Source organism: Plodia interpunctella, chromosome 10 (genome assembly GCF_027563975.2).
Source record: "Plodia interpunctella isolate USDA-ARS_2022_Savannah chromosome 10, ilPloInte3.2, whole genome shotgun sequence".
Lineage (NCBI taxonomy): Eukaryota > Metazoa > Arthropoda > Insecta > Lepidoptera > Pyralidae > Plodia > Plodia interpunctella.
Window position 1 is genome coordinate 5,843,289 of NC_071303.1, and position 23,849 is coordinate 5,867,137.

Here is a 23,849-nt window from a genome sequence, read left to right on the forward strand (position 1 = left end):
GACAGACTGACATGGCGAAACTAATAAGGTTCCCTTGTAGGACTACGGAACCCTAAAAACTATGGTCTAAATATTGAATTGTGTTATTTTCGTTTGCTACATCTATTCCATTTTAAATTATTAAAAAGTATTTTTTTCCATAATAATATATAATACTAGCAGCCTGTCCCGGCTTCGCTTGAGTGACACCACGGGTAAAACCATAATAAATCTTACTCAGAAATCACCCTATATAGATAATCAGATTTAATTCAAAATAATTGAAGTTCAGGATTCGAGCATTCAGGAGCAACAGAGTAAGAATTCTGTATGTCTGTTTATACACGCTAATCTTCGGAACTACTGGACGGATTTGAATGAAACTTTTTTGTTGTATAGCTATTAAGCCTGGGCAACATATAGGGTATAAATTATTTTGAAAACTGGAACACCTGATGGAGAACAATGATGGTACAGCTAAACTATAGGAAATATTGAAATGACGCCTTAACAAAAGTTATTCAGCCTGATGAGCATTTTCTGTTGAGATATAAAAATCGAAGATCTGGAACACCTGACGTAGACCCATGATGGTGCAGTTAAACTATAGGGAATATAGAAATGACGACTTAACAAAAATTGTTCAGTCTGATGAACATTGTTGAGATATCTCTTTCGCTCTATCAACACCTGAAGAAGAGGTGCAGTTTAATTATAGTAAATATATTTTTTCAGTCTGATGAGCATCTTCTGTATGTATAGGTATCGTTACGCTTTGTCTGTACAACTCTAATTCTAATAATTTTGACTTCTTACCAAAAATCGTTTGGCCACGTGAACGAAGTCGCGGGCATCAGCTAGTATAAAAATAAATGTTATGTTGCGGCATGCTAAATCCAGAAGTCTGTGCTACCTTTCATTTTAGTAGTATGGTTGACAGCTAGGGTACGAGGTCCGAAGCGACAAGTCAACAAGGATTAGGTACCTACTCGTACGTCTGTCTGTCCGTCCGTCTGTCACAGCCAATTTGCTCCGAATCTACTGGACCAAATCAGGTGAAATTTGGTAAGATGGTGTATCAAATAGATGTAAGTGAATATTTTTTTCAAATAAGTGTACATAAGTATACCTAAATTAGGAAATTCAGGTGGAAGTGCTCATTATGAGGACCTCAAATTGAGGAATTTGAGGTCCTCATAATGAGCACTTTCATTTATATCCTTAATTCATAGGTAAATGAAAGTGCTCGTAATGAAGACCTCAAATATAGTTTTTGTTATTATTGTAAAACAGTTTCCACGTTACTCATGAAAAATAGACCGTAAGAGAACTAAAACTTGAAACGCGCGCGGTCTCGATCCCATAGGAATATCGGAATAAGTGTATGGGGTCTGCGTTATTACGTATATAACATTTAATTTTGACAAAATCTTGAGGAGTTCAGTAGTTTTTGGATTTATTCAATACAAACAAAAATACAAATATTTTCTCTTTCTAATATTAGTATTATAGCACAGATTACATATATAGGTACGTTCAGTATATACTATACATATTTAGTATGGATTTGGTGAACATTTTCTAGGTTTCTATGTGGTACCTAGCGTAGCGTAGGTATTATCAAAGGCTTATCCATTCTAGACCTTGGAGATCGCTGAGGCTTTGTCGTCGTTTAGACTGATTATGTAATAGGAGGCGTGGTGGTTGTGTGTGACGCAGGCGCGGTGGAGCAGGGCGGAGGGACGAGGGCGCGTCAGTCGGCGCTCGGCGACTGGAGGTGCTTCGCGCTTAGCGCCGCGCTCCATACCGCCGGAGCGTGGCTCGGGGCGTGGCGGTTACATAAACACGCGTGGCACACAGCATCTGCAGGCGGCGCGGAGCCGCGCTACCGTCCGTCCGAGAACGACCCCATGTCGGCCCGCGCCGCCACCTGAGTTTATGAGGATAGCTGTACGGACGCCGCCGCGCCGCCGCCGTCGTTGCCACCACAGCCGTATATCGCGCTTATAGGTACGTTTACATCAATTTGCGGATTTCTTCGCTCCTATCCGATCGGCCCTTCGTTTTTCTATGTTTTATTCGTCATAATACAGCCACACATATGTATTTTTAAGCCTAAGTTACAAGAGTTATTGTTCCTTGTAAGTATCTTAGGCTTAAATTTAGGTATTTTAGGTAGTAAAGTTTCAAAAGCTGTAGCTTACCCTTACCTAGATATTATTGTATGTTTGTACACTTTGCGTTATTCACGGGCTCACACGGACTTTCACGAATTCGAGTACACGACACACGTAGGGTAGGTATCTTTATATACATTTCTTTTATCTATGGTAGTTATTAGGTATATACGAAAAAAATGGGATGTGATAAGATTGTCATATACACAATATACGACGATATATAGGTACCTAGTTAAAAGTTCTCGCGGGAGTGGGGAGTTTCTTCAGGGATAGTTGGAAGTCAGACCTATTAGGTACTTACCTACTAGGAGTCCTTGGATATGTGTTTACTTCTTTTACACATCTAGGTATAGGTTGGTACTTGTTATATACCTATGTATCTTCATTAGGAGATTCAAGTCATGAGAATATCGAAATAGGATAATTCTATAGGTGTCAATCACAGGTGTCAATGGATGAGAATATAGTGCTATTATACTTAAGGTACCTATAATATTTACCTAACTTGATATTGATATTGGGAGACAAAAATTCTATTAACGACAGGCGCGACGTGGAAGGGTAGATCCTGTCTCTGTGTTGATACGTAATAAGTGCGCTTTGTCGACAAAACGCAAACCAAGTCTATCTACGTTATGTCGGGACCTACCGGCACCTTCAGTTCATTAGTGACAATCGTGAATTTGTAAGCAATATGCAGAAGAATACAGACAGGCTGCTTTATTATTCAAGTGTCTTAACTGTGTGACTGTTGAGCGGTTCAAAATAAATTATTAAAAAAATGAATTACATAATATATTTACAAAAATGCCAGTCCCTGCAATTTGTTACCTTGAGGCATTAACTTTAATATGTTTCAGACGGTGTTACAAATGTTTCCATATATATTCCATTCTAGCTGTTGCCCGCGATTTCGTTCGCGTGTTTTTGCCATCCTAACATTGTTACGGGTGGCTGGTGCTGGACGAAACTATTTAGTCATTCATGCCTCGCTTTATAAGAGTAGAATTGATGAATTGATTGTTTTGTTATATAAATTACAGCATCAAGCGAGGAGATGCAGGCGCACATGGCGCTCATGGTGTTCGCAGTGCTGGGCGCTCTGGCGACAGCGATGGCGGCGGCGGAGCGTGGCGGAGGCATCAAGGTTGGCGGCGGGGCGGCGGGTGGCGGCGCACGCGATGGAGCACGCGGTGGCGGCGTGCGAATCGGCGGAGACGGCTTGCGGCGCCCGCGTACCTCGCCCGCCCCACCTCCGCCCCGCTCGCCCTCCGTCATCACCGCCGCGCTCGTGGTGCCTCACAAGGCTTTCGGCACGCGGGACTACATTAAGGCCGAGAAAGCGGCACTGCAAAAATTGCCACGCAAACTTAAACTCTTCTCACAAGTGCGCCTAAATAACACATTGTCGACTCAAGGCTTAACGCCGAGTCCTATGTGTAAGTTATCATTATATTTCTAGAGTTTTAGTTTTTTATAATTGTAAGGTTTCTTTATCTTGATTTTTAATCTTTCAGCTATCTTGGACTCATTATGTAAAGAATTTCTGGCAGTCAACGTGTCTGCTATCCTTTATCTTATGAATCATGAACAATACGGGCGATCTACTGCCTCTGCACAGTATTTTCTACAACTTGCCGGATATCTCGGCATACCGGTAATCTCTTTTAGCTATTTTATTAGGGAAGTAACACACGACATTTTGAAAAAGACAAGAGCCATAAGCTTTATGTAATCTCGCAATCACCAGCCGCACAGTCATCCGTTTATTGAATCGCCTGTCGTGTTTTGTTCTCCTAAGACTATCTTCAAAATTTTCATGCTTCAACTATTCTTTTAAAATTTCCATAATTGAAATAAAACTTTAACAAAAGTACAAATACACGTGTATGTTTGCAGGTTATTGCATGGAACGCTGATAACAGTGGGTTAGAGAAGCGAGCTTCTCACGCGTCGTTGCGGCTGCAGCTTGCTCCGTCCATAGAGCACCAAACAGCAGCCATGTTATCTATATTGGAGCGATATAAATGGCACCAGTTTAGCGTAGTGACTTCGGCTATTGCCGGTCACGATGATTTCATTCAGGCCGTGCGGGAACGAGTCACTGCATTGCAAGTATGCTATTAATTTCAGTTGAAAGTTTCATAGAAATGAACGTAATGGCAAATAAACTTGGAGGTGTCTACCTATAGTGTACGCATTTGTATGGCGCCCAATCAGCCAAGCCGGTCAGCTACTGCACCACCGGCATATAGCACACTCACACGCTACGAGCCTACGAGCGTGCTACGAACCGCTACGAGTATTGCGTAGCGCGTTCGTAGGTACGTAGCTGACAACGAACCGTTGTCAGCTTTCGTAGTACGTACGAGAATATTGTAGATTACACAGCTACGCGCACGGGTAGTCGACATCTCGAATTCTATTCTCTAGATACTACATTTGTTTAGGTACTTAAAAATAAAAATAGATATAGAATAAATAGACTTCATGTTTTTTAACGACATTATACTTTAAAAATGAATATTTTTTATTAATATTGTTTATCTATTTTAAGCGCTTCAACTAAAGTGGTGTGCAGGTTATGATTCAATGCTTTATGCTTACAATACAAAAATTTTTTTACGCATTGCCAAAATGGTCGAAGGGTAACTTATTTATTTTGAACATATTTATGTCTAAAATAAACTAACCTAGCACCCCGCCCGTTTTGGCGTGCTTGCACATATGGAAAGAACCTAAATTATAATATATAGATGTATTTGGATTTCGTAGTAGACGTTGCTATATGATAAATATGAAAATCTGTCTGCCACGCAGTCAAGTACGGGGCGGAGCTGCGTGCAATAGCTAGTCCTATATAAACTGTGATATTTCAGGATCGTTTTAAATTCACTATACTGAACGCGGTGGTTGTGAAGAGGCCATCGGATTTGAACGAGCTGGTGACAAGCGAGGCGCGCGTGATGCTGCTGTACGCAACGCGCGAGGAGGCGGCGGACATCTTGTCTGCCGCTGGCGATCTGCATCTCACTGGGGAGAACTTTGTGTGGATTGTCACTCAGAGTGTGCTCGGCTCTATGCAACAACTCAATAAATTCCCCGTTGGCATGCTCGGTAAATTTGTTTCAATATTTAATAGAAATATAATTTATTTCAGATTTTTCCATAATTTGTGAGTAAAATGTACAAAAACAACGTCTTTAGTATCTACCTATATTTTTATATTATTAGGTTTTTTATTATTCTTAGCTTTCATTTTATAACTATTATTTTAACTATAACATTTTTGTAACTAAATGTGTGAGTCTTTTTGATAGCAATAAACAAATTATCTATCTACCTATTTAGTAGTAACAACGGTATGTCCGTTATTTATAGGTGTACATTTCGACACTTCAAGTACGTCCCTGCTAGCTGAGATAGCCACTGCAGTGAAAGTGTTCGCATACGGTGTGGAGTCATACATATCGGAGCCGGAGAACATCCGGTACCCGCTGGGCACGCGGCTGTCATGCAGCGGCGCGTCGGCCAGCGAGGCGCGTTGGTCCACCGGCGAGCGGTTCTACCGCCATCTGCGGAACGTCAGTGTAGACGGAGAGGCCGGCAGACCCAACATTGAATTCACTCAAGACGGAGAGCTCAAAGCAGCCGAGCTAAAAATTATGAATCTTAGGCCTGCGCTGGGAGAACAGGTAGTTTTTCAGAAGTAACGTTTATGATAAATGACAGTTATAGTATGTATAAACTATGTAAACACAGAGATTAGTAAAAGGTTGTTTGGTGTTTGTCATTTTGTATCATTAATTAGGTAGATTTTCAATACTAGAAGATAAAGTTAAGGTAACTGAACGATCTCACTATACAATACCAGCTGCACCCTGGGGTTCGCTTCCATGAGAATTTTAGGATTAAAGTCTATTTTTACTATTCTAGATTTTACTATTCTAGATTATTTTCTAACTATAAATGAAATTTCTTTTAAAATTGCTCCATCAGACTTTGCGAAACACGCGGCATACTTAAACATCAAAACTTTCGTATTTAAATATGAACTAGTAAGACAAGTATAGGATTTTAAAATACGTATTCATGTATATGTAGGTATGTACAAAAAGCAACTATTTCAGTTGGTGTGGGAGGAAATCGGCTCTTGGAATTCCTATCCCAAAGAACGGCTAGTGATCAAGGACATCGTGTGGCCGGGCGGGCTACACACGCCGCCCCAAGGGGTTCCCGAGAAGTTCCACATGCGCATCACTTTCCTGGAGGAATCTCCTTACATCAACTTGGCTCCGCCAGATCCCGTGAGCGGGCGGTGCTCGCTGGACCGAGGAGTCATTTGTCGCGTGGCCCCAGAAGTTGATGTCTTAGGGTGAGCTCAAAAATTACTGTTGAAAATTTGAAATAAGTATGACTTATTTATTAATAGTAGTAAATTTTTAATAAACCAAGGTATACAAACATAATTTAATATTAAGAACGTGAATATAATACAATATCAATGTTCAAGGAATCTGATTCACCTGAAATGTAGTAGATATAAATCAAGTTGCCTTAATAATTTTCTGTCTTTATGCGCAGCCTAAACAATCATTCCACTTGTAATAAATGAACGATGTTTTTTATTTGTCTGATGATAGTAAACATCGCACCATGATCCGTTGTGTAGTTATAAAAGATTGTGCCAATTTTGTTATTAGATTGGAAGCCGGAAGTGCTCACGGTAACAGCTCCTTGTATCAGTGCTGTAGCGGGTTCTGCATAGATCTGCTGCAGCAGCTTGCCGAACAGCTGGGCTTCACGTACGAGCTGGTACGCGTGGAAGACGGCCGTTGGGGCACGCTGCAACACGGCAAGTGGAACGGGCTCATTGCTGACTTGGTCAACAAGAAAACCGATATGGTAAGCTTCGGAATCATGAAAACACTTAGTTTGACGAGAAGTGCAAATAGAGGAAATATTTTTTTTGCAGAATATAAACTTCCTACTTGTTTACGGTCAGCCTTGGACTTATTGAACCTAAGATGATTGCACTTTATTAGTTAACAATGTGAATCTAATTAGAAAATAACAGGTTATTATTTGCCTGCAGGTTTTAACGTCATTGATCATAAATTCTGATCGGGAAGCCGTTGTTGACTTTAGTGTACCATTCATGGAGACAGGAATTGCTATTGTAGTGGCGAAACGAACGGGAATTATATCTCCGACGGCGTTTCTGGAACCGTTCGACACAGCGTCCTGGATGCTGGTCGGCGCTGTCGCGATACAGGCAGCAACCTTCTCCATATTCTTCTTTGAATGGCTGTCACCAAGTGGTTTCGATTGCTCTACAGGACAGAATTCGAAGAGAGTCCCACAAAATCGCTTTTCACTATGCCGGACCTATTGGATAGTATGGGCTGTTCTCTTTCAAGTAAGTTTTATTTCAATTATTGATAGAGATGTCTCTCTACATAATATATACCTACCAACTTATACATTAATTAATTCATTCATTCATTCACTTTTAATTTTTAGGCATCGGTTCATGTGGACTCACCACGTGGTTTCACCGCACGATTTATGACGAATATGTGGGCGATGTTTGCCGTGGTGTTTCTGGCTATTTACACTGCAAACCTGGCGGCTTTCATGATAACTCGAGAAGAATTCCACGAACTGAGTGGGCTGAATGACCCGCGTATAGCGATGCCGCAGTCACAACGACCGGGCCTCAAATTCGGCACTGTGCCTTGGTCTCACACCGACGCAACTCTTTCCAAATATTTTAAAAACGCTCAAGCCTATAGAGCGCAGTAAGTTTTTATAAATAACCATTTATTCATATTCACATATTTTTTCATGTTGAACTCTATCTAATATCCCAATATAAACAAATCGACCATTAAGTTAGTCATAACATAAATGTATATTTTTTGGATTCGTTGTAAATTAAGTATATATTTTTTTTTCACAGATACAATCGTAGCACTATAAACTTGGGCGTTTCTAGTGTCCTAACCGGAGAGTTGGATGCTTTTATTTACGATGGAACAGTGTTGGATTATTTGGTATCCCAAGTAAGTTTTTAACTAAGTACCTATCTGCTGTATTTCCGTAATTTAAATTAAACATTTGATGATTTGCCTCGGCTCTTTATAGAGTTCGCATATTTTCATAAAATAGTAGAGTGATAGTAGTAGTAGAAATAGTAGACTTGGTGATTTTTTTTTCAGGATGAAGATTGTCGACTTGTGACAGTGGGCTCTTGGTATGGAATGTCCGGATATGGCCTAGCGTTTACGCGAAACTCCAAATATCTTAGTATGTTCAACAAAAGATTACTTGATTTACGATCAAACGGAGATCTGGAAAGGCTGCGCAGGTAATTATTTAAGTACTGTGTTGATAGATTGTTGGTACTCAAAATATTTTTTTATAGTGCCGAACAATAAATATAAGCACGAGATCAGTGAGCTTCTTGTGCCGTTTCATTTAGTTTTCCGGACTCTAGCTCAACAGCCTCAGTTGCACAGTCAACTGCGATTAGATAAAATGGCGAATTCTGCGTTGTTGAGTTGACCTTAAAGTTCTCTGGTGCTTTTACTGTCATAGATACTGGATGACGGGCACTTGCAAGCCCAACAAGCAAGAGCACAAGTCATCAGACCCGCTCGCCTTGGAGCAGTTTCTGTCAGCCTTCCTGCTGCTGATGGCGGGCATCTTGCTGGCGGCGTTGCTTCTGTTGCTGGAGCACGTGTACTTCCGGTACATGCGATCGCATCTCGCGGAGTCCAGTGCCGGTTCGTGCTGTGCTCTTGTCTCCTTGTCTATGGGTAAGTTATGATCAAATATGAACAAATCATTACCCACCATTTCTGGTCTTTGGGGGAAATTTGGAAAAAGTTAGCCTAGACAAGTTTGAAACTATCTATTGACATTGAAAGAATAATACCTAAATCAAACCGAGCATCTCGTAAGCAATGGCAGTTTTATTACTAAGTCGGTATATTTCGACGACCTCCGTGGCCTGTTCATCATGCCGGACTGCTACACTGGAGGTTCCTGGTTCAAACCCCGGTCAGGATAAGGTGGAAAATAATCTTTTTCAGATTTACCTGGGTCTTGGATGTTTATCTATATATTTATGTTATAGAATATAATATCGTTGAGTTAGTATCCCGTATAACACATTTTGTGTTCTTCGAAACTTCGAACTTACTTTTCACTATATATTTATTTATTTAATTCGTAGATTAAAAGGTAAACAAGTTGGTACGGGTACCGAACTTGTTTACTTTTGACCCTTAGCCTTAGACTATAAACTTATCATTTTAAATTTCATCACACTCGGTCTAGCGGGTTAGCCGTGAAAGTGTAAATCAGACATAATTTAGATATTACGGGTAAACATCGAAGTGCTATGTCGGCGTACCTATGTCGGAGTAGCACTTCGGGGTTTAGTCGTAAAATTTATTTGATGAATTTGGAATATTGGAACTTTAGAAAAGGAGTTTTAAAAGCCACCTTTCAAATAAAATATTTTGTATTTTCAGGACAATCTTTATCATTCCATGGGGCCGTGGTAGAAGCCGCGGCGCGGGGTTTCGGTTCGGGAAGCCGGGGCAACTGCCGTTCTGCTGCGTGTGCTGCCCAGGTTAACCAAATTACTTTTCTGCAATAGATTGTCACGCTAACTGTGCAATTGGCATCAAATAGATTTTGACGTGACAACGTCTTAAATTAGGTTGCGGCTGGGAGTCACTTATGAAAAAGTGTAACGCCCGGTAACGTTACGATGAGTCACCGAACGAGAGAGAGGCCCGCCGAATGCCTTGCGTCTCTCTCCCACTCAACTACGATCGGTCTGCCGCGCGCGTAAAAAGACGTTGTCACGTAAAATCTTCGCCCGTAAAACCGACTTTACAGGCAACCATTTTTTTTTCAAATCTGATTAATTAGTCGTCTCTCATCTCATCTGCATTCGTAAAGTCCGGGTCTGGGTAAAAATAAACCTAGAATTGTTTTAAGATTCAGCTGTGATTTTACAACCGGCCACCCGCTTGACGACATCAACCCTCTTTGGGAATGCTATCAACCGGATCGGGGACCGGGACCACGTTAGTTAAGTGGAATTTGTATTAATGACCACATATAGGTAAATTACGATATTAGTGTACTCGTACCTAGTCATGAAGCATAGGTAATACAATACTTTTTATGCAAGGTATTGTACTGATATTGCTATTTCTTTTATCTGTGGCCCGACCTCTCTATATAGACGCAACAAGGGTACTTATTTTTAGATATGTAGGTACAATCAACTGCATGTGAACCTACCCAAATTCATTGCAAAATTGCCGCTATTACCACGCCGTAGAGATTAATTCTAGGTAACTTGATGTGCTGTTGACTGTACGGATGTAAGTATTACATGCTACAAACAGGTGTGGCGGGCGCGGCACGAACGGGACGCGGCGATGGCGCGCGCGCGGCAGCTGGCGGCGGCGCTGGCGGCGCACGGGCTGCAGCCGCCGCCGCGCCGGCTGGCGTCGGCCGCGGCGTTGCTGGCGGGCGTCGGCCCCGACCACGCGCACGACGCCACGCGTCCGCGTACGCTGCACGCGCCCGCCGATCTCCTCCCCGACCTCGACCGCCCGCTCTCTTGTGGCGATTTGCGTTCGAGGTTAGCTCTTTTATTACCTATACCTGATTTTGCCCGTGGCTCCATCCGAACTCTGTGGCTTGTTTGATTTCACCTTTTGTCTTGACTTTCAATCCCAGTAGGTTTAGGTATTTCATTTTACCTACCTAATAAAAAAAGAATTAAGGATAGAGTGAGGTCATTCTGATCACCTACAACCAAATTTCTTCGCTCCTAGATGAATATTCTGTATTTACTTATTTTCAGAGAGCGGACGCGAGTGGAAATGGAAACAGTGCTGTGAGGCGCATATTGCGCCACCCTTTTTCAATTCCTGAAGGCTGTTCTTACACCAAGTTATACAAGACGAAGTTAGTTATACTTAATATTAAACTACGGACAGATAAAAAAGCGTTGTAATTATTAAATAAATTATTCCAATTATTAAAACTGAGAGCTGGAAGTAGATAGCGAAGCGTTGTTGCGGGACGTGCGCGCAGCGCGGGCTGGGCGCCGGGCGCAGGTCCCCGTGTTGTCTACTACAATAAAATATATTTTTTTGACAATATGATGGTGTTTCTTTTTATGTAAGTAATTTTAATATATAGGATATTAACAAGTTCACAGATCTATCGATACTGCCATATAACAGTGTAAGAAGACGGATCAGGGAAAGAAAAACAGATTCGGTGTCCTACTAATATTATAAATGCGAAACTTTCTGAGGATGTATGTGTGTACTTTGTTATTCTTTCACGCAAAATCTACTAAACGGATTGTTATGATAGGTACAATTTGGAACACGGGTACCTAGAATATAACTTGTAATAACACAGGGTACTTTTTATCCCGAAATTCCCACAAGAGCGAAACCCCGGGGCGCAGCTAGTAATATATAAATATATGGCGATAGGTTATTAACGATATGTAACGATAATAATTTTTTGATGCAAGGTACTAGCATAATGAACATATTGTTATTCCTTTCATCTGTGGCCCGACCTCTCATGTGTAATGCGAGGTATCTATATAATATAGATACCTCTCATTACACATGCCAACATACATATACCAACTTTACCATTTCACCTCACAAGGAGAAGTGTCAAAGAGATAGCAATACATGTACCTTGCATGAAAACGTTATTATCAGTGCGGGCGGCGGGCTCTGGTATTTGGAAGTAATTAGGCAGATAAAACTTGTCTCTTTTTGCTTAACCGAAGCCACAACCATTGGGCCATTTCCTTATCCGGTCATAAATACTGATAGCCAGGTTAGTGCACACAGAATTAACCTGTGTATCCCTGATAGAAAATAAAAAATGTCAGTGTCACCCAATGACATTGACAACACTAATAAAAATAATTAAACAAGTTGACTGATTGAATAGACTTTCACATTTGCGTTGCGAGTTCATGATTCTGCTGTTTTCGTTCTCTATTTCTAATGCTTAGTACTTAGGTACTTGAATGTTTAATTAAACACACGTAAGTTTATAGAAATATCAGAAACACTAAAATAAATATAACTTACTATGATTTACATTTTGTGTTACCGGTGCGGCGCTCCATACAATGATAGAATTTTATATTTTACTAATCTTTTCTATTTCAATATTACAGAAGGCATTTATATAATAGTGACTATGTCTAGAGACCTTATAGTCTTGGCTCCAAATGGTAGAAGGCAGAAAGTCCATTGTACACCTGATACAAGTATCTTACAGGTTAGAAAATATTAAATCCTTAACCAAACTATTATATACCTATAATGCAAATATTACTATACCTTTTATTATTCAACCTCAGGTTTTGGAAGATGTTTGTGAAAAACAGGGATTCCAGCCAACAGATTACCATTTGAAACATCATAACCATCTCCTTGATTTAACAACAACAATAAGGTTTTCTAATCTGCCTAATAAAGCTACTCTTGAAATGGTTGAAGCAGATACAAGAAGGTTGGAATCGAATGTCACAATCTGTTTATTATTGGAAGATGGTAAGAAAAACTCCTATTGTTTTTCATATTTTGCAAATTTTTTAAACCTTAGTGGCAAGTGTATTAATCTGTATTTGGACTGCCCCTACTGCAGTTTCTATATACAATCATAACTTTTATCACACAGGAGAAAGAAGAACTGCGGACTATTGTCCCAACACATCACTTCATGATTTGCTAACTTCACTAGCTCCAAGTGAATATACTTCTTTGAATAATCCAACAATACTGTACATGCGACAGGAAGTAATTGGTGAACCAGCTCTACGCCAAAAGACTTTAAAGCATTTGGGACTTATTAGTGGTAGAGCTATTTTAAGATTGTTAAATAAAGATGAGGAAGCCAAGTAAGTGTTACATAACATGCTTGTTGCATATTTATTATTTCAGCATAGGGGCCATTCAAGTATTGCATAAGCAGATATATTACAATTATTTACCACCATCCCATTTATCAGCAAAAGTAAGCAAAGCTCTTACCAACTCCCCCCTCCCTCCTATTTTTTAAATATTATAATTGTAATGTTATCATTATAATTTTAAAAATAACAAAATAGATTTAGGATAGAGATTAGATTTTACTGATATGGTATTTAACATAGAGTAAGGGACAAAAATATTATACCTTACTAACAGACCTTACCCACGGTTATGTATTTAGATGATATCTCAGCCAATACGGGCGCAACCGTTAGTAACTTATTTTCTTATTTTGAGTCTAATTTCAAATCGAATCGCAACAACTCCGGTTGTAATATGCCTGAATGTTGTAATACAAAATTTAATTACTAAATTTGGACATAAATAAGGGCGCCGGACGTGAAACATATCTCCCATTTTTTATATGTGCTGAAGGATTGGTCCTGCCTCTAATTTTATTGTTTTGGTCGATCACTTGACGAGGGACTTGTTCCCGACTTATGGAAGTCGGCATTCATAACACCAGTCCATAAAGGCAGAGATCGTTCAAATGTCAGGAATTATAGACCAATATCTAAATTGTGTGTCTTTGCAAAAATTTTTGAAAGGATTATTAACATTGAAATCTACTTTTATACCGGAACAACATGGTTTCTTGAAAAATAGATCTACAGAGTCAGATCTCTTAAAGTTTAATGATTATCTAACATCCAGTATGGAATCAGGGGGACAGGTAGATACAATTTTCACAGATTTTAACAAGGCATTTGACAGAATTGAGCACTCAATACTATTCGACAAGTTGTATAAAGTGGGTATTCATGGCTGTTTGTACCGATGGTTTAGTTCTTACGTCAAAAATAGATCGCAGGCTGTTGCCATAAATGGTTTTGTTGATGTCTACGTCTCTCGTATAGAATCCATCTAGAGACGTTTCTTAAAATATCTATATTATACCATATATCTCAATATAAATGTAAAAGCAAAGACTCTACTTATGAAAACAGGTGTAAAAGATATCACTTCCTACCTTGCAAATTAGAAGGAAAGGCTTTGACTGTAGTTCTTTTGTAAACATTTTATTAGGTGATTGTCCACACTCTTAGAAAGTTTTAATATCCCAAATACTTCACGTAGAAAAAACAAACTTTTTGTGTTGTCTTCGGCTTGCACCAATTACAGAAAAAATTCCTTCTTTTACAGGGTTCCTAAACTATGTAACGCTGTGTGCTCAGAGAACAGTAATTTAGATATATTCAATGTAAAACCTATTCACATCAGGCGTTTATTTGAACGGGACTTTTTCAGTTCCGTTCCATTCAAACTTTTTGTGTTGTCTCCGGCTTGCACCAATTACAGAAAAAAATCTTTCTTTTACAAGGTTCCTAAACTATGTAACGCTGTGTGCTCAGAGAATAGTAATTTAGATATATTCAATGTGAAACCTATTCACATCAGGCGTTTATTTGAACGAGACTTTTTCCGTTCCCAGCCCACAACTCCTTAGTTGTTAATTAAATTATCACTGTGTCCTAATTAGTTATTATGTATTTGTTTTGTTTAAGTCATAATTGAGTGTGCCTAAACAGGTTTAAATTTTATATTTAGTACTTATATGTGGAAACTTGTTAATAGTTTAGTTCATATTAATTAGTTATAACATAGTTAAGAAAAACTGCAAATTTCCCAAATAAATAAATAAAAATAATCTTTCAACATAGAGTAACAAAAAAGGGACAAAAATATTATAATCTATCGTACTTGTATGAGATTTTTTTTAACCAAACGAAACAATACACTGACAGAGGAATTTTAAACAAGTGATAATTCTAGGGGAATTATCGCGCGCTATTCACTTGTTTAACTAAAGAGAGTGCCTAAACATATGCATTATTTGCAGGAATCCCCGAAAATGCGTTTCGTTTTCAAGCAAAGGCAATGTGAGGGTTGCCATTCGTGTAAAAGTAAATAACTACCGATGACGTAATCATAACCTAGACTCCCCTACCCGCCATGTCATCCAAAATAAGCAAAGCAAAGAAATAGTACTCACGTAATACTTGAACGGCCCCTTATGACTTACATTATACTATGTTTATTATTTATGTCTTATCTGTTTTGTTCACATAGACAAGCAAATGTATCTGCAGTATACAGATGTCCACCTTCGGTACAAAATATCACACAAGGTCCAAGAAATAGAAATAACAGTGAAAAGGAATATTCCAACCAACTCCCTAGTACAAGTACTGCAGAAAGATCAGAACCAGGGCCATCTGATTTTAAAAAAATTAATAATACTTTTGATCCTATAAAACATATAAAAAGTGTTAAAAATGAAGATTCAGGAAAGCTAAAGCAAATCTGTCAGGATGGAAATAGTTTAAATACAGAAGTGCCAATGGAGGTAGAAGAAAGCCAGATTTTACAGGCTAAAATTTCCAACACACCATCTCAAATTTCACTAAGTATGCAAGAAAATCTTGAAAGACGTTTACGAATTGAGGAAGAAGTAACATTTGTAAGTATTCTCCCTTACTTACAAAATGTTTTTTTGAACCATAAAAATTTCATCTAGACATTTTTTCTAGTTGGGTGCTCAAAAAGCCATTGCTTTTATGCAACCAGATGAAACAGAGGATGAATTAGATGACCTCCCTGATGATTTTTATGAGCTCACTGTAGAAGAAGTGCGAAAGCTTTACCATGAATTACAAAAAAATCGCATGGAATTAGAAAACACCCCACTTTTAACATGCAATAAAAGGGAGGAAAGTGCAAAGCAGGTATATATATGTAGTCGACAGGTATTTATTTAAATTAGATCACTTAAGGAAACCTAGATTTATCCCCAACATTGTATTGTATGTTACCAACACCCTAAAATAATACCACTCCACATTCATTGTAGATGTTTTACTAGAACACCTTGCATCATAGCAGATTTAAGATTTCTAGGCTTCAAATGCCACAGTCGGGAATGGAACCGGGATTACGCGAAGTTGGACCATGTATGATGAGCTGCTGACAGATCTTTTTTGTTTTTTTCTTGCCCATAATATAACAAACTTATATATTTTTTCTTTTCTGTTGATCTATGCAATATTTATTTTAGATCACAGAACAACAACTAAAGACCTACAAAAATGCTGTAGTTCGGGTGCAATTTCCAGATCGTATTATACTTCAAGGTGTTTTTTCTCCAAATGATAAAATAGCAGATGTCATAGCATTTGTTAAAAATCATTTGCAATTTCCAGATAAACCATTTCATATCTGTAAGTACTGATTCACGTGTAAATTATTGACACGGCATGTGTAGTCGTATCGTGAAAATATAAGGCAGCTAGATGATGCTCCATGACATGCTGACATACCTACCTAATATTTTATTACCTGTTGTAGTTACGACCCCCTTAAAAGAAACGTTGGATCCCAATATGTCTCTTTTTGAAGCAAAATGTGTACCTTGCGTACATATGCATTTCAAATGGTTAGAGGATGACGGAAAGTCCTATCTCAAAGAAGAAGTATATTCAAAGACTACTACTAGTTCAGCGGCTAGTTTATTGGCGTCCAAATATAGGTGAGTAAATGTTGTTGGCTAGGTGTATCCAATTAATATTATAAACGTGAATGTTTGGATGTGATTATCAGGGATCGGGATAGGTCGATTGATTTCATGTACTTATGAAATCTCATTTATTTTCTTATTTTAAATGCACATTGATTTGCAACGAAATTCACAGTTACCATCTAAGATGGTTAGAGCAAATGATAAGATTTGTATTTTTTCTACTACCCACTTTATGAATAAGTAAAAACGGCAACAGTTATGTGTTGTCTTCCAAAGTATTGAACTTTAAGTTTTAAATATTGGTTAAAAAATGTAGTCTCTTAAAAATAAAACACTTTTTAAAATAATATATATAAGCAGAAATTATTTACTCGACCTGAGTTTCGAACTCGTGACTTATAGATAGCACAATCAAGCGATATACGTCTTACAACCGATAAACTAAAGAAGATCTTGTTGGATGAAAAGTATTTATTTGTTTTTCAGAGCTCCCAGTAGACATTCAACAGACACGTCAGCTTACAAGAAGAAAACAACAAATGAAGCAACATCAAAAAGTAAAGTTCCAAAATGGTTCAAATAATAGATGATAGTCAAAACGTAAATCAACGCAAATTGATATTGATGATTGATATGATTTCTTTGTCGTCAATCATGACTACAGATTACAGAGAATAATCGTGCAAAAAAGAAATCATGATTAATGTAGGTACTTACATTTTTCAATGATTACATGATTATTATTCACTTGCAGACGATCGGTTTGGTTGGGTGGTCAATATATCGCGTCTTTTCGCTTACTTAAGAGTCGCGCGTTTCGGATGTCTTGGTTTAGGTCTTGGTCGCTTACAAGGCAGCGAGACAAGTATGAGTATGCCAAGTGTTTATCTCAGTCTCGCAATTCTTGGCTCTCTCTGCCCCGTAACCGGTAAAGAAAAACGCTTATGAAAAATAATCATGATTGATGGTAATCATTGTCAATGTAATCATAATTACTTGCAATCTGATTTTTATCAATCTAATTACAAATTTAGTTGATTACACTCTCAACTCAGCAAATAATGTTCACAAGTGTTTTTTATATCAAGTATCAGTTGACTGATGTTTAATTTTGTTATCTATAAAGTATTGAATAAAAGCAGTGGTTTCATTTAACAAAGGATCATTAAGTACTGCTGGAATGAAGAGGCCATAGCTAGGCTAACGTGCGGAAACGCACGCATCATTAAACTTGGACGGGTAATAAAACTAGTGTAAAACTAGTACATGAATTCAAGATTCCTAGCGGATCATGATCGTTCTTCAGTCTATCAGAGACATAAATCATACTTTGAACTGATTGAATTCTTAATCGTATTATTTTTATTTTCCACAAATTTCACATATCTTATTAAAAGTCCATTGGTGTCGTTAGAGGTTGCCTTAGAAACAAGGGTCTGTTGGATGATAAATCCAATATCCGTCAAAAAGCTTTTTATCGAGGTTGTATTCTGTTGTATATAAAAAAAACATGTGCTCTGCGGCAGAGCCACCACGGCTATTTTTTTTATCTATGCAACGGGTTCATCAGTTATTTAACAAAATTACAAAACAAAAATGTAAATCGGCCTTTAGAGTGAGATATATTAAATTCTTGATTCGAGAATGTGGTTAGTAAGAAATAGTAATGCATTCATTGGATTTTCAGAAATTTCTTTTGAACTGTCGCAGGCGATGCCGCGGTCATTAACTAGACTAAGTAATAAGTTTTTATTTACACATTAAAAAAATTCAATTTACCCACTAAAATTTTATAAAAGAGGGCAATGTGCCTAATTTACACCTAGTAGGTTTTATAACTTGCTGTAATTCATTTGTTTTGTCCTCTACTATTACTTCTTTGTAATAACGACAATCTGAGATTGTAGTTTGATCTTCACCCACAGATGGTACACATTTATGTTCTGAAATATTTTGAGTCTTTGACTTGTCTGAGAAAATCTTAAGTTGGTAAGTAGATTTCGTTTTTGGATTTACTAATATTTTTATGCCACCTCGTTTTTTAGTTTCGACATGACGATATAAACATTTATTGCCCTTTTCGCAATAACCTTTTTTGAAATCAGGACACACTATTGCTTTTTCATTTACTTTGACATGCAAATATGGGCATTTATCTTTAGTACACATACCTTGTAAATAGAAGAAACAGGTAGGCATTTTCTTGTCACTTAGTTCGTGAGAAAGAAGACAATCTTTATCGTGACAAACACCTTTTAAGAATTTTCTACATATAGAAACATGTTTTTTGTCATGTAGATATTTGCAATGCCCTTTCACATTTCTTAAACATTTTCCATATTTTCTAAATAATCTACAAGGGATATTACATTTTACTTTAAGTTTGCGGATTTTTGAACTTGAAGTATTCCTTATTGGCATACTCATATTTGATGGTGTTTGCTTGTTAGTGTGCAACTTCTTAGCCATATCTTTGTTTTTTATATAAGAATATTGTGTTAGTAGTCTATGAGGAGTATACATAATAGTACCTTTGCTTTTTACATATGTATATTGTGTTTTAAAAACCTTTTGATTATAAGGATTATTTATATTAATCTTTATGGCCTTCTGATCATACATATGTGTATAATCTGCATTATTCAATTGCTTTGGTGGCTGTTTCTCCCTGTCTAGGCTAGATTTAACATCTATGATTCTTACAGACTTATATTTGTTTACTTTTACTGTTAGTGACTCTTTCTTTTCTGGTTTTATCTCTAGTGCTTTGTCTTCATTGCGCCTTACAAGACTGTAGCGTGATTTTGTTGCCACTGGTGGTAGATTATTCATTGGTGGAATGGCATGTCGTACAATTGTATTTGATGACAAAGAATTTGTAACCGGTACAATTTTCTCAATAGGTTTCGATGAGAATTGATCCAGGTTTTGAACTGGTTGAGAGATTGATGGAATAAAATTTGGGTTTATGTAAATTTTCTTATGTGGGCTTGAATAGTTTGCATTTGAGTTTGCGTTTATTGTTGAATGCTTGCTGCTGCCCAATGTTTCTCTGTTAAAATTTGGATTAATATAAACTTTTACAATTTTGCTATCCATTCTTTTATGGTTGCAATGAATACTGGAAATATTTGTTACCAATTTTACAGTTAAGTTTGTCAATGAAACCAGTCTTATTATGTTGATGTAGATCTTGTTGTACAGTGTTATTTAATTTCTCCAGAATATCCTTAAGTTCTCTTTTCTTATTACCGTGGAACCACAATAAGCTCACATGGAATGAGGGATCCTAGAAATCAAAAATAAATAAAAACTTATAAAAAAATATGTTAGACAATGAGCAAATAGGAAAGTGTTTGATTTATTTAAATTAAAGGGATGACATGTTAATTATAAAATAGAGATGTGAAATAAAACTACTCATAAGGTACTTACATCATAAAATTTTGGTAACTTGTATTCTTCTAAAACTTGATCAATTTTGTTGGAAATATTTGATAGGTACTTGTTACTAGAATAATCCACTTCCAGTGATATGAATGTTCTTGTATTCTCTTCGTTGCAATATACTTTAATGGCACCAAAGCTCAGCTCAAAACTGGAAGTAAGTCAATAAACATATATATTCAAATATTTCAAAAATTAAAAACATTACATACATATATGAACCATATTATATTTAAGATTTGGAATTTTAAAATATGTTGAGTTTATATATACATATATGTTTAATCTCATATGAACATATTAAAGAATTTTGATACTTTATGTAAATATTTTGTTTTAGAGCTTGTTATGGTTTCATTATGTAAATCACTACATAGTCAGTCGATCATGTTTGAGTGACCATGTACTTATGTACTTCAATATGCTATCAGTGAAAAAATAGGGACTGTTTAAATAAGTTCCTTTCAACATTTCTTCTTTAGCAGTGGTAATTTCGGAATGCCAGTAGTTTGTAGCTTTTAGGGGATTTGCTATTATATAATAATAAATATTATATAATATAAAATTTGATGTGAAAAAATGCTTGTGAAATCAAATCATTTATCCAGAATTGGTCTCATTTCTGGATAAATGATTTAATTTGATTTCACTTTTAGTCCTGGCTAAAGGAGGAAAACCAAAATAAAATCTCCCACACAGTAGTTTCAAAATATTATGGCTATGTCCATGTGTAAAAAATATAAATATATTAGGACAAATCACACAGATTGAGCTAGCCCCAAAGTAAGTTCGAGACTTGTGTTATGGGATACTAACTCAACGGTACTATATTTTGTAACAAATACATATATAGATAAACATCTAAGACCCGGGCCAATCAGAAAAAGATCATTTTCCATGATGACCCGACCGGGGATCGAACCCGGGACCTCTCGGTTCAGAGGCAAGCACTTTACCACTGCGCCACCGAGGTCGTCAAACTTTTCATGTCATAATCTAAATTAAAAAGTTTGTGGATGTATATACAGGGTTACTGGTATCTAACGCATAACCTTCCAAAGGCGCGTAAGGTACATAGAGACTGACATCTTTTGTTCTACGACTTTTGTCTAAAAGCAATTAATACAAAAAAAACCTTTTTTAGTTTTAATGTCGATTCCGCTACACAACGCTGCTGCACTGTCTCGTGTCGCTTGGCTATTACATAGAGTTAAGATGTGCAGAATCGCAAATTAGATTGTATTTTTTTATATGAAAAAAAAAACTACGAATCACGAAAAGTCGTAGAATAAAAGTTGCTTGTTTTGTTGTTGTTGTAGTCTTTAGGAGGTTTTGCGTTTGAATATATTGTCTACTACATTTCTTGACTATCCTAACCTATATTATAAATGAGTATGTGTGTTTGTCACCTCTTCATGCTCTATCTACTCAACCAATCTTCTTGAAATTTTTCATACATGTAGTTTGAAGTACGGAGAAGGACATAGCATAACTAAAATACCTACAACATGTTATTCATTCATCACAAAAGCCATCAGATTATGATAATATACTACCAAAATCAGGTGCCCGATTTTCTGGCATCAACAGATCAGCTTCTTCACAATAATGTTGTGAAGAAGCTGAATACTGCTATACTAAAACTTATTTTGTGGGAATCTACAAAATTAATGAAGATTTGTCATCCACTAAAAAACAATAAACTATACTTACCACTCTATACTACCCAGAACTTCTTGCAGAGATGAGGTAAATGGATTAATTAAGTGGTATTTCAGTATAAAAGTTTTAGATAAACTTATGTGAATATTGTCACATTGTTCACATGTTGCTTCAACACAAGACACTTCCTCTCTTAATTTCTCTATCCAATTGTGTAGAAATTCCTCATCAGGATCTGAAGTAAATATGTTGGAAAATTTAACATAATATAAATTATTGAAGTACTAATGAAAGATATGATTTATTTATGATTTACATTTTACATAAATAAACGAAGCCCAATTTCCTCTTTCATGTGGAAATGAACGTTTTCGACCACCGTGTACTGCAGGATTGTCCTTGATATTCTCTTTAGGCACAACAGCAATATTACTCAAATCTGGTACATGTAATTTAATCCTGTAAATATAAATATTTCAAGGTGTAAAATTGATTGTATTAAATATGATAGATACTATGCAATACATATTATATGTGGGTTGGTTTAAAATAATGTATCATTATTATATAGTCATCTGTGTCTGAGAAAGGGTATGGTAGTGTGTATACATTTGTGATGACATGCTTTAATGCCGTTCATTAGAATAATATTATTGCAACAATTCATCGGGACTGAACACAATATTGTGTTAGTAACATGTGAAGTGGGAAACGGGGTCTAGTGGCTACGAATGTAAACCTGTCAAAGTAACAGCAGACTTACTTTTTTACTGCTGAAGCTGAATATATCTCACAATCGCTATCCTCTGAATTGGATCCGTATTCGCTAATATACGACAATGCAGACATCAGAATTACCAATGTTTAATAAATACCTATAGCGTAGGTAGCACATGCACTTAGTTGGAAAGAACTTGCTAGGGATGTGAAAAAAACTGTTTATAAAAAAATCGATCAATAATCGATTTAAAATCGATTAATAATCGATTTTATTAATAATAACAATCAATATTTATAGGCAATATTTATTTTGCAAAAAAATTGATTATATTGTTAAAAATTTTATTTAATGGACTACATTCGACCGCTTGCACACTACACTACACTACACACACACCGACATTTATGTCTAGCCGGAGTGCGAATAGGTTATGTTCTGCATTATTTGGTCAACAGTGGTCATAAACTGATATAAACTTGATTTTGACTGAAGATCTTACCAGTATGAAGTCCATATTTTTATATAATAAGTCTTCACGTGTGAAGTGTTGAAAATTTTACAGCGTGAGGCATATCCCATAGTTTTCGAAGTTTTTTATCTTATGGAAAACGATTTTTCCCAATATTTCTGCACCCAAATATGCTACATTGTTATATATTTTCACAAAATAATGCTTACATAATGAAAGTATTAATAAAGTACTCTAAAATAAACGTTTTAATAAACATAGCAAAAGGCGGCAAAGCTTTTGTTAACATACAGTGCTGTACTCTGGCGGGATAAATGTGCAGTAATACTCCCTATTGCAACAAACCCGGTTATCGGTACTATCGATAGCATATCTAATACCGCAGAGCAATACGATCGATTGTCTTTTTGTCATAACAGTTCGATACTATCGATAGTATTGCTCTTTATTCAATAGTATATTATTAGTTCAGTAGTATAGTATTGCACCAAACCTGGCTATCGATGTTATCGATAAGTATCGAATCTATTCCTTTTCCTCAAACTATCGATAGTAAAACGAAATGCAATCGACAGTTGACTATCGAGCGGCAACACTAGTAAACTAGAGAAAAATATCGATATTAAGTTATCGATAGTTAATAATATTTATGATTTTGGTCGAAATATCGAATTTATTGAAATTTTAATAAAAAAAATTGCAGTTCACTGAATATAAGTGTTCTCACTTGTTTTTTACATAACGTACACAGCAATATTTCCTT

General features: G+C 36.8%; 4 protein-coding genes across 4 annotated transcripts; 2 read left to right on the forward strand and 2 right to left on the reverse strand.

The window, feature by feature from the left end:
• Positions 1 to 1,191: 1,191 nt before the first annotated feature.
• Positions 1,192 to 11,356, forward strand: Nmdar2 (NMDA receptor 2). Its single transcript, XM_053750491.2, has 16 exons — positions 1,192 to 1,989; positions 3,203 to 3,598; positions 3,677 to 3,816; positions 4,059 to 4,274; positions 5,039 to 5,276; positions 5,541 to 5,854; positions 6,290 to 6,534; positions 6,863 to 7,064; positions 7,255 to 7,578; positions 7,683 to 7,960; positions 8,122 to 8,224; positions 8,381 to 8,529; positions 8,760 to 8,980; positions 9,701 to 9,801; positions 10,592 to 10,830; positions 11,056 to 11,356. The coding sequence occupies exons 2-16, from the start codon at positions 3,217 to 3,219 to the stop codon at positions 11,090 to 11,092; spliced, it is 3,189 nt and encodes a 1,062-aa protein (XP_053606466.1). The 5' UTR covers positions 1,192 to 1,989; positions 3,203 to 3,216; the 3' UTR covers positions 11,093 to 11,356.
• A 792-nt stretch (positions 11,357 to 12,148) lies between these two features.
• Positions 12,149 to 17,925, forward strand: LOC128672868 (uncharacterized protein). The gene is made up of 9 exons (XM_053750350.2): positions 12,149 to 12,276; positions 12,412 to 12,515; positions 12,598 to 12,790; positions 12,918 to 13,137; positions 15,341 to 15,731; positions 15,802 to 15,996; positions 16,326 to 16,488; positions 16,616 to 16,796; positions 17,274 to 17,925. Exons 2-9 carry the CDS (start codon positions 12,435 to 12,437, stop codon positions 17,368 to 17,370), a joined length of 1,521 nt encoding a protein of 506 aa, XP_053606325.1. The 5' UTR covers positions 12,149 to 12,276; positions 12,412 to 12,434; the 3' UTR covers positions 17,371 to 17,925.
• ZC3H3 lies at positions 17,244 to 19,886 on the reverse strand. Its single transcript, XM_053750351.2, has one exon. It carries the CDS (start codon positions 19,884 to 19,886, stop codon positions 18,570 to 18,572), a length of 1,317 nt encoding a protein of 438 aa, XP_053606326.2. The 3' UTR covers positions 17,244 to 18,569.
• Positions 17,244 to 22,809, reverse strand: LOC128672870 (uncharacterized protein). The gene is made up of 5 exons (XM_053750352.2): positions 22,660 to 22,809; positions 22,213 to 22,355; positions 21,948 to 22,131; positions 20,223 to 20,385; positions 17,244 to 20,076 (listed from the first exon to the last, which is right to left on the reverse strand). The coding sequence occupies exons 1-5, from the start codon at positions 22,743 to 22,745 to the stop codon at positions 19,891 to 19,893; spliced, it is 762 nt and encodes a 253-aa protein (XP_053606327.1). The 5' UTR covers positions 22,746 to 22,809; the 3' UTR covers positions 17,244 to 19,890.
• Between the last annotated feature and the right edge of the window lie 1,040 nt (positions 22,810 to 23,849).

What these genes read in the sequence shown, in the direction of transcription:
- Nmdar2 (XM_053750491.2), top strand. Translation starts at nt 3,217, where the DNA reads ATGCAGGCGCACATGGCGCTCATGGTGTTCGCAGTGCTGGGCGCTCTG. An exon ending in TCTTGTCTCCTTGTCTATGG is followed by an intron (nt 8,981 to 9,700) that starts GTAAGTTATGAT and finishes TTGTATTTTCAG; the next exon opens with GACAATCTTTATCATTCCAT. An exon ending in TGTGGCGATTTGCGTTCGAG is followed by an intron (nt 10,831 to 11,055) that starts GTTAGCTCTTTT and finishes ACTTATTTTCAG; the next exon opens with AGAGCGGACGCGAGTGGAAA.
- LOC128672868 (XM_053750350.2), top strand. Translation starts at nt 12,435, where the DNA reads ATGTCTAGAGACCTTATAGTCTTGGCTCCAAATGGTAGAAGGCAGAAA. An exon ending in AATAAAGATGAGGAAGCCAA is followed by an intron (nt 13,138 to 15,340) that starts GTAAGTGTTACA and finishes TTGTTCACATAG; the next exon opens with ACAAGCAAATGTATCTGCAG. An exon ending in GGGAGGAAAGTGCAAAGCAG is followed by an intron (nt 15,997 to 16,325) that starts GTATATATATGT and finishes TATTTATTTTAG; the next exon opens with ATCACAGAACAACAACTAAA.
- ZC3H3 (XM_053750351.2), bottom strand. Translation starts at nt 19,886, where the DNA reads ATGGATAGCAAAATTGTAAAAGTTTATATTAATCCAAATTTTAACAGA.
- LOC128672870 (XM_053750352.2), bottom strand. Translation starts at nt 22,745, where the DNA reads ATGTCTGCATTGTCGTATATTAGCGAATACGGATCCAATTCAGAGGAT. An exon ending in TTCGTTTATTTATGTAAAAT is followed by an intron (nt 22,132 to 22,212) that starts GTAAATCATAAA and finishes TATTTACTTCAG; the next exon opens with ATCCTGATGAGGAATTTCTA. An exon ending in GTTCTGGGTAGTATAGAGTG is followed by an intron (nt 20,386 to 21,947) that starts GTAAGTATAGTT and finishes ACTTACTTCCAG; the next exon opens with TTTTGAGCTGAGCTTTGGTG.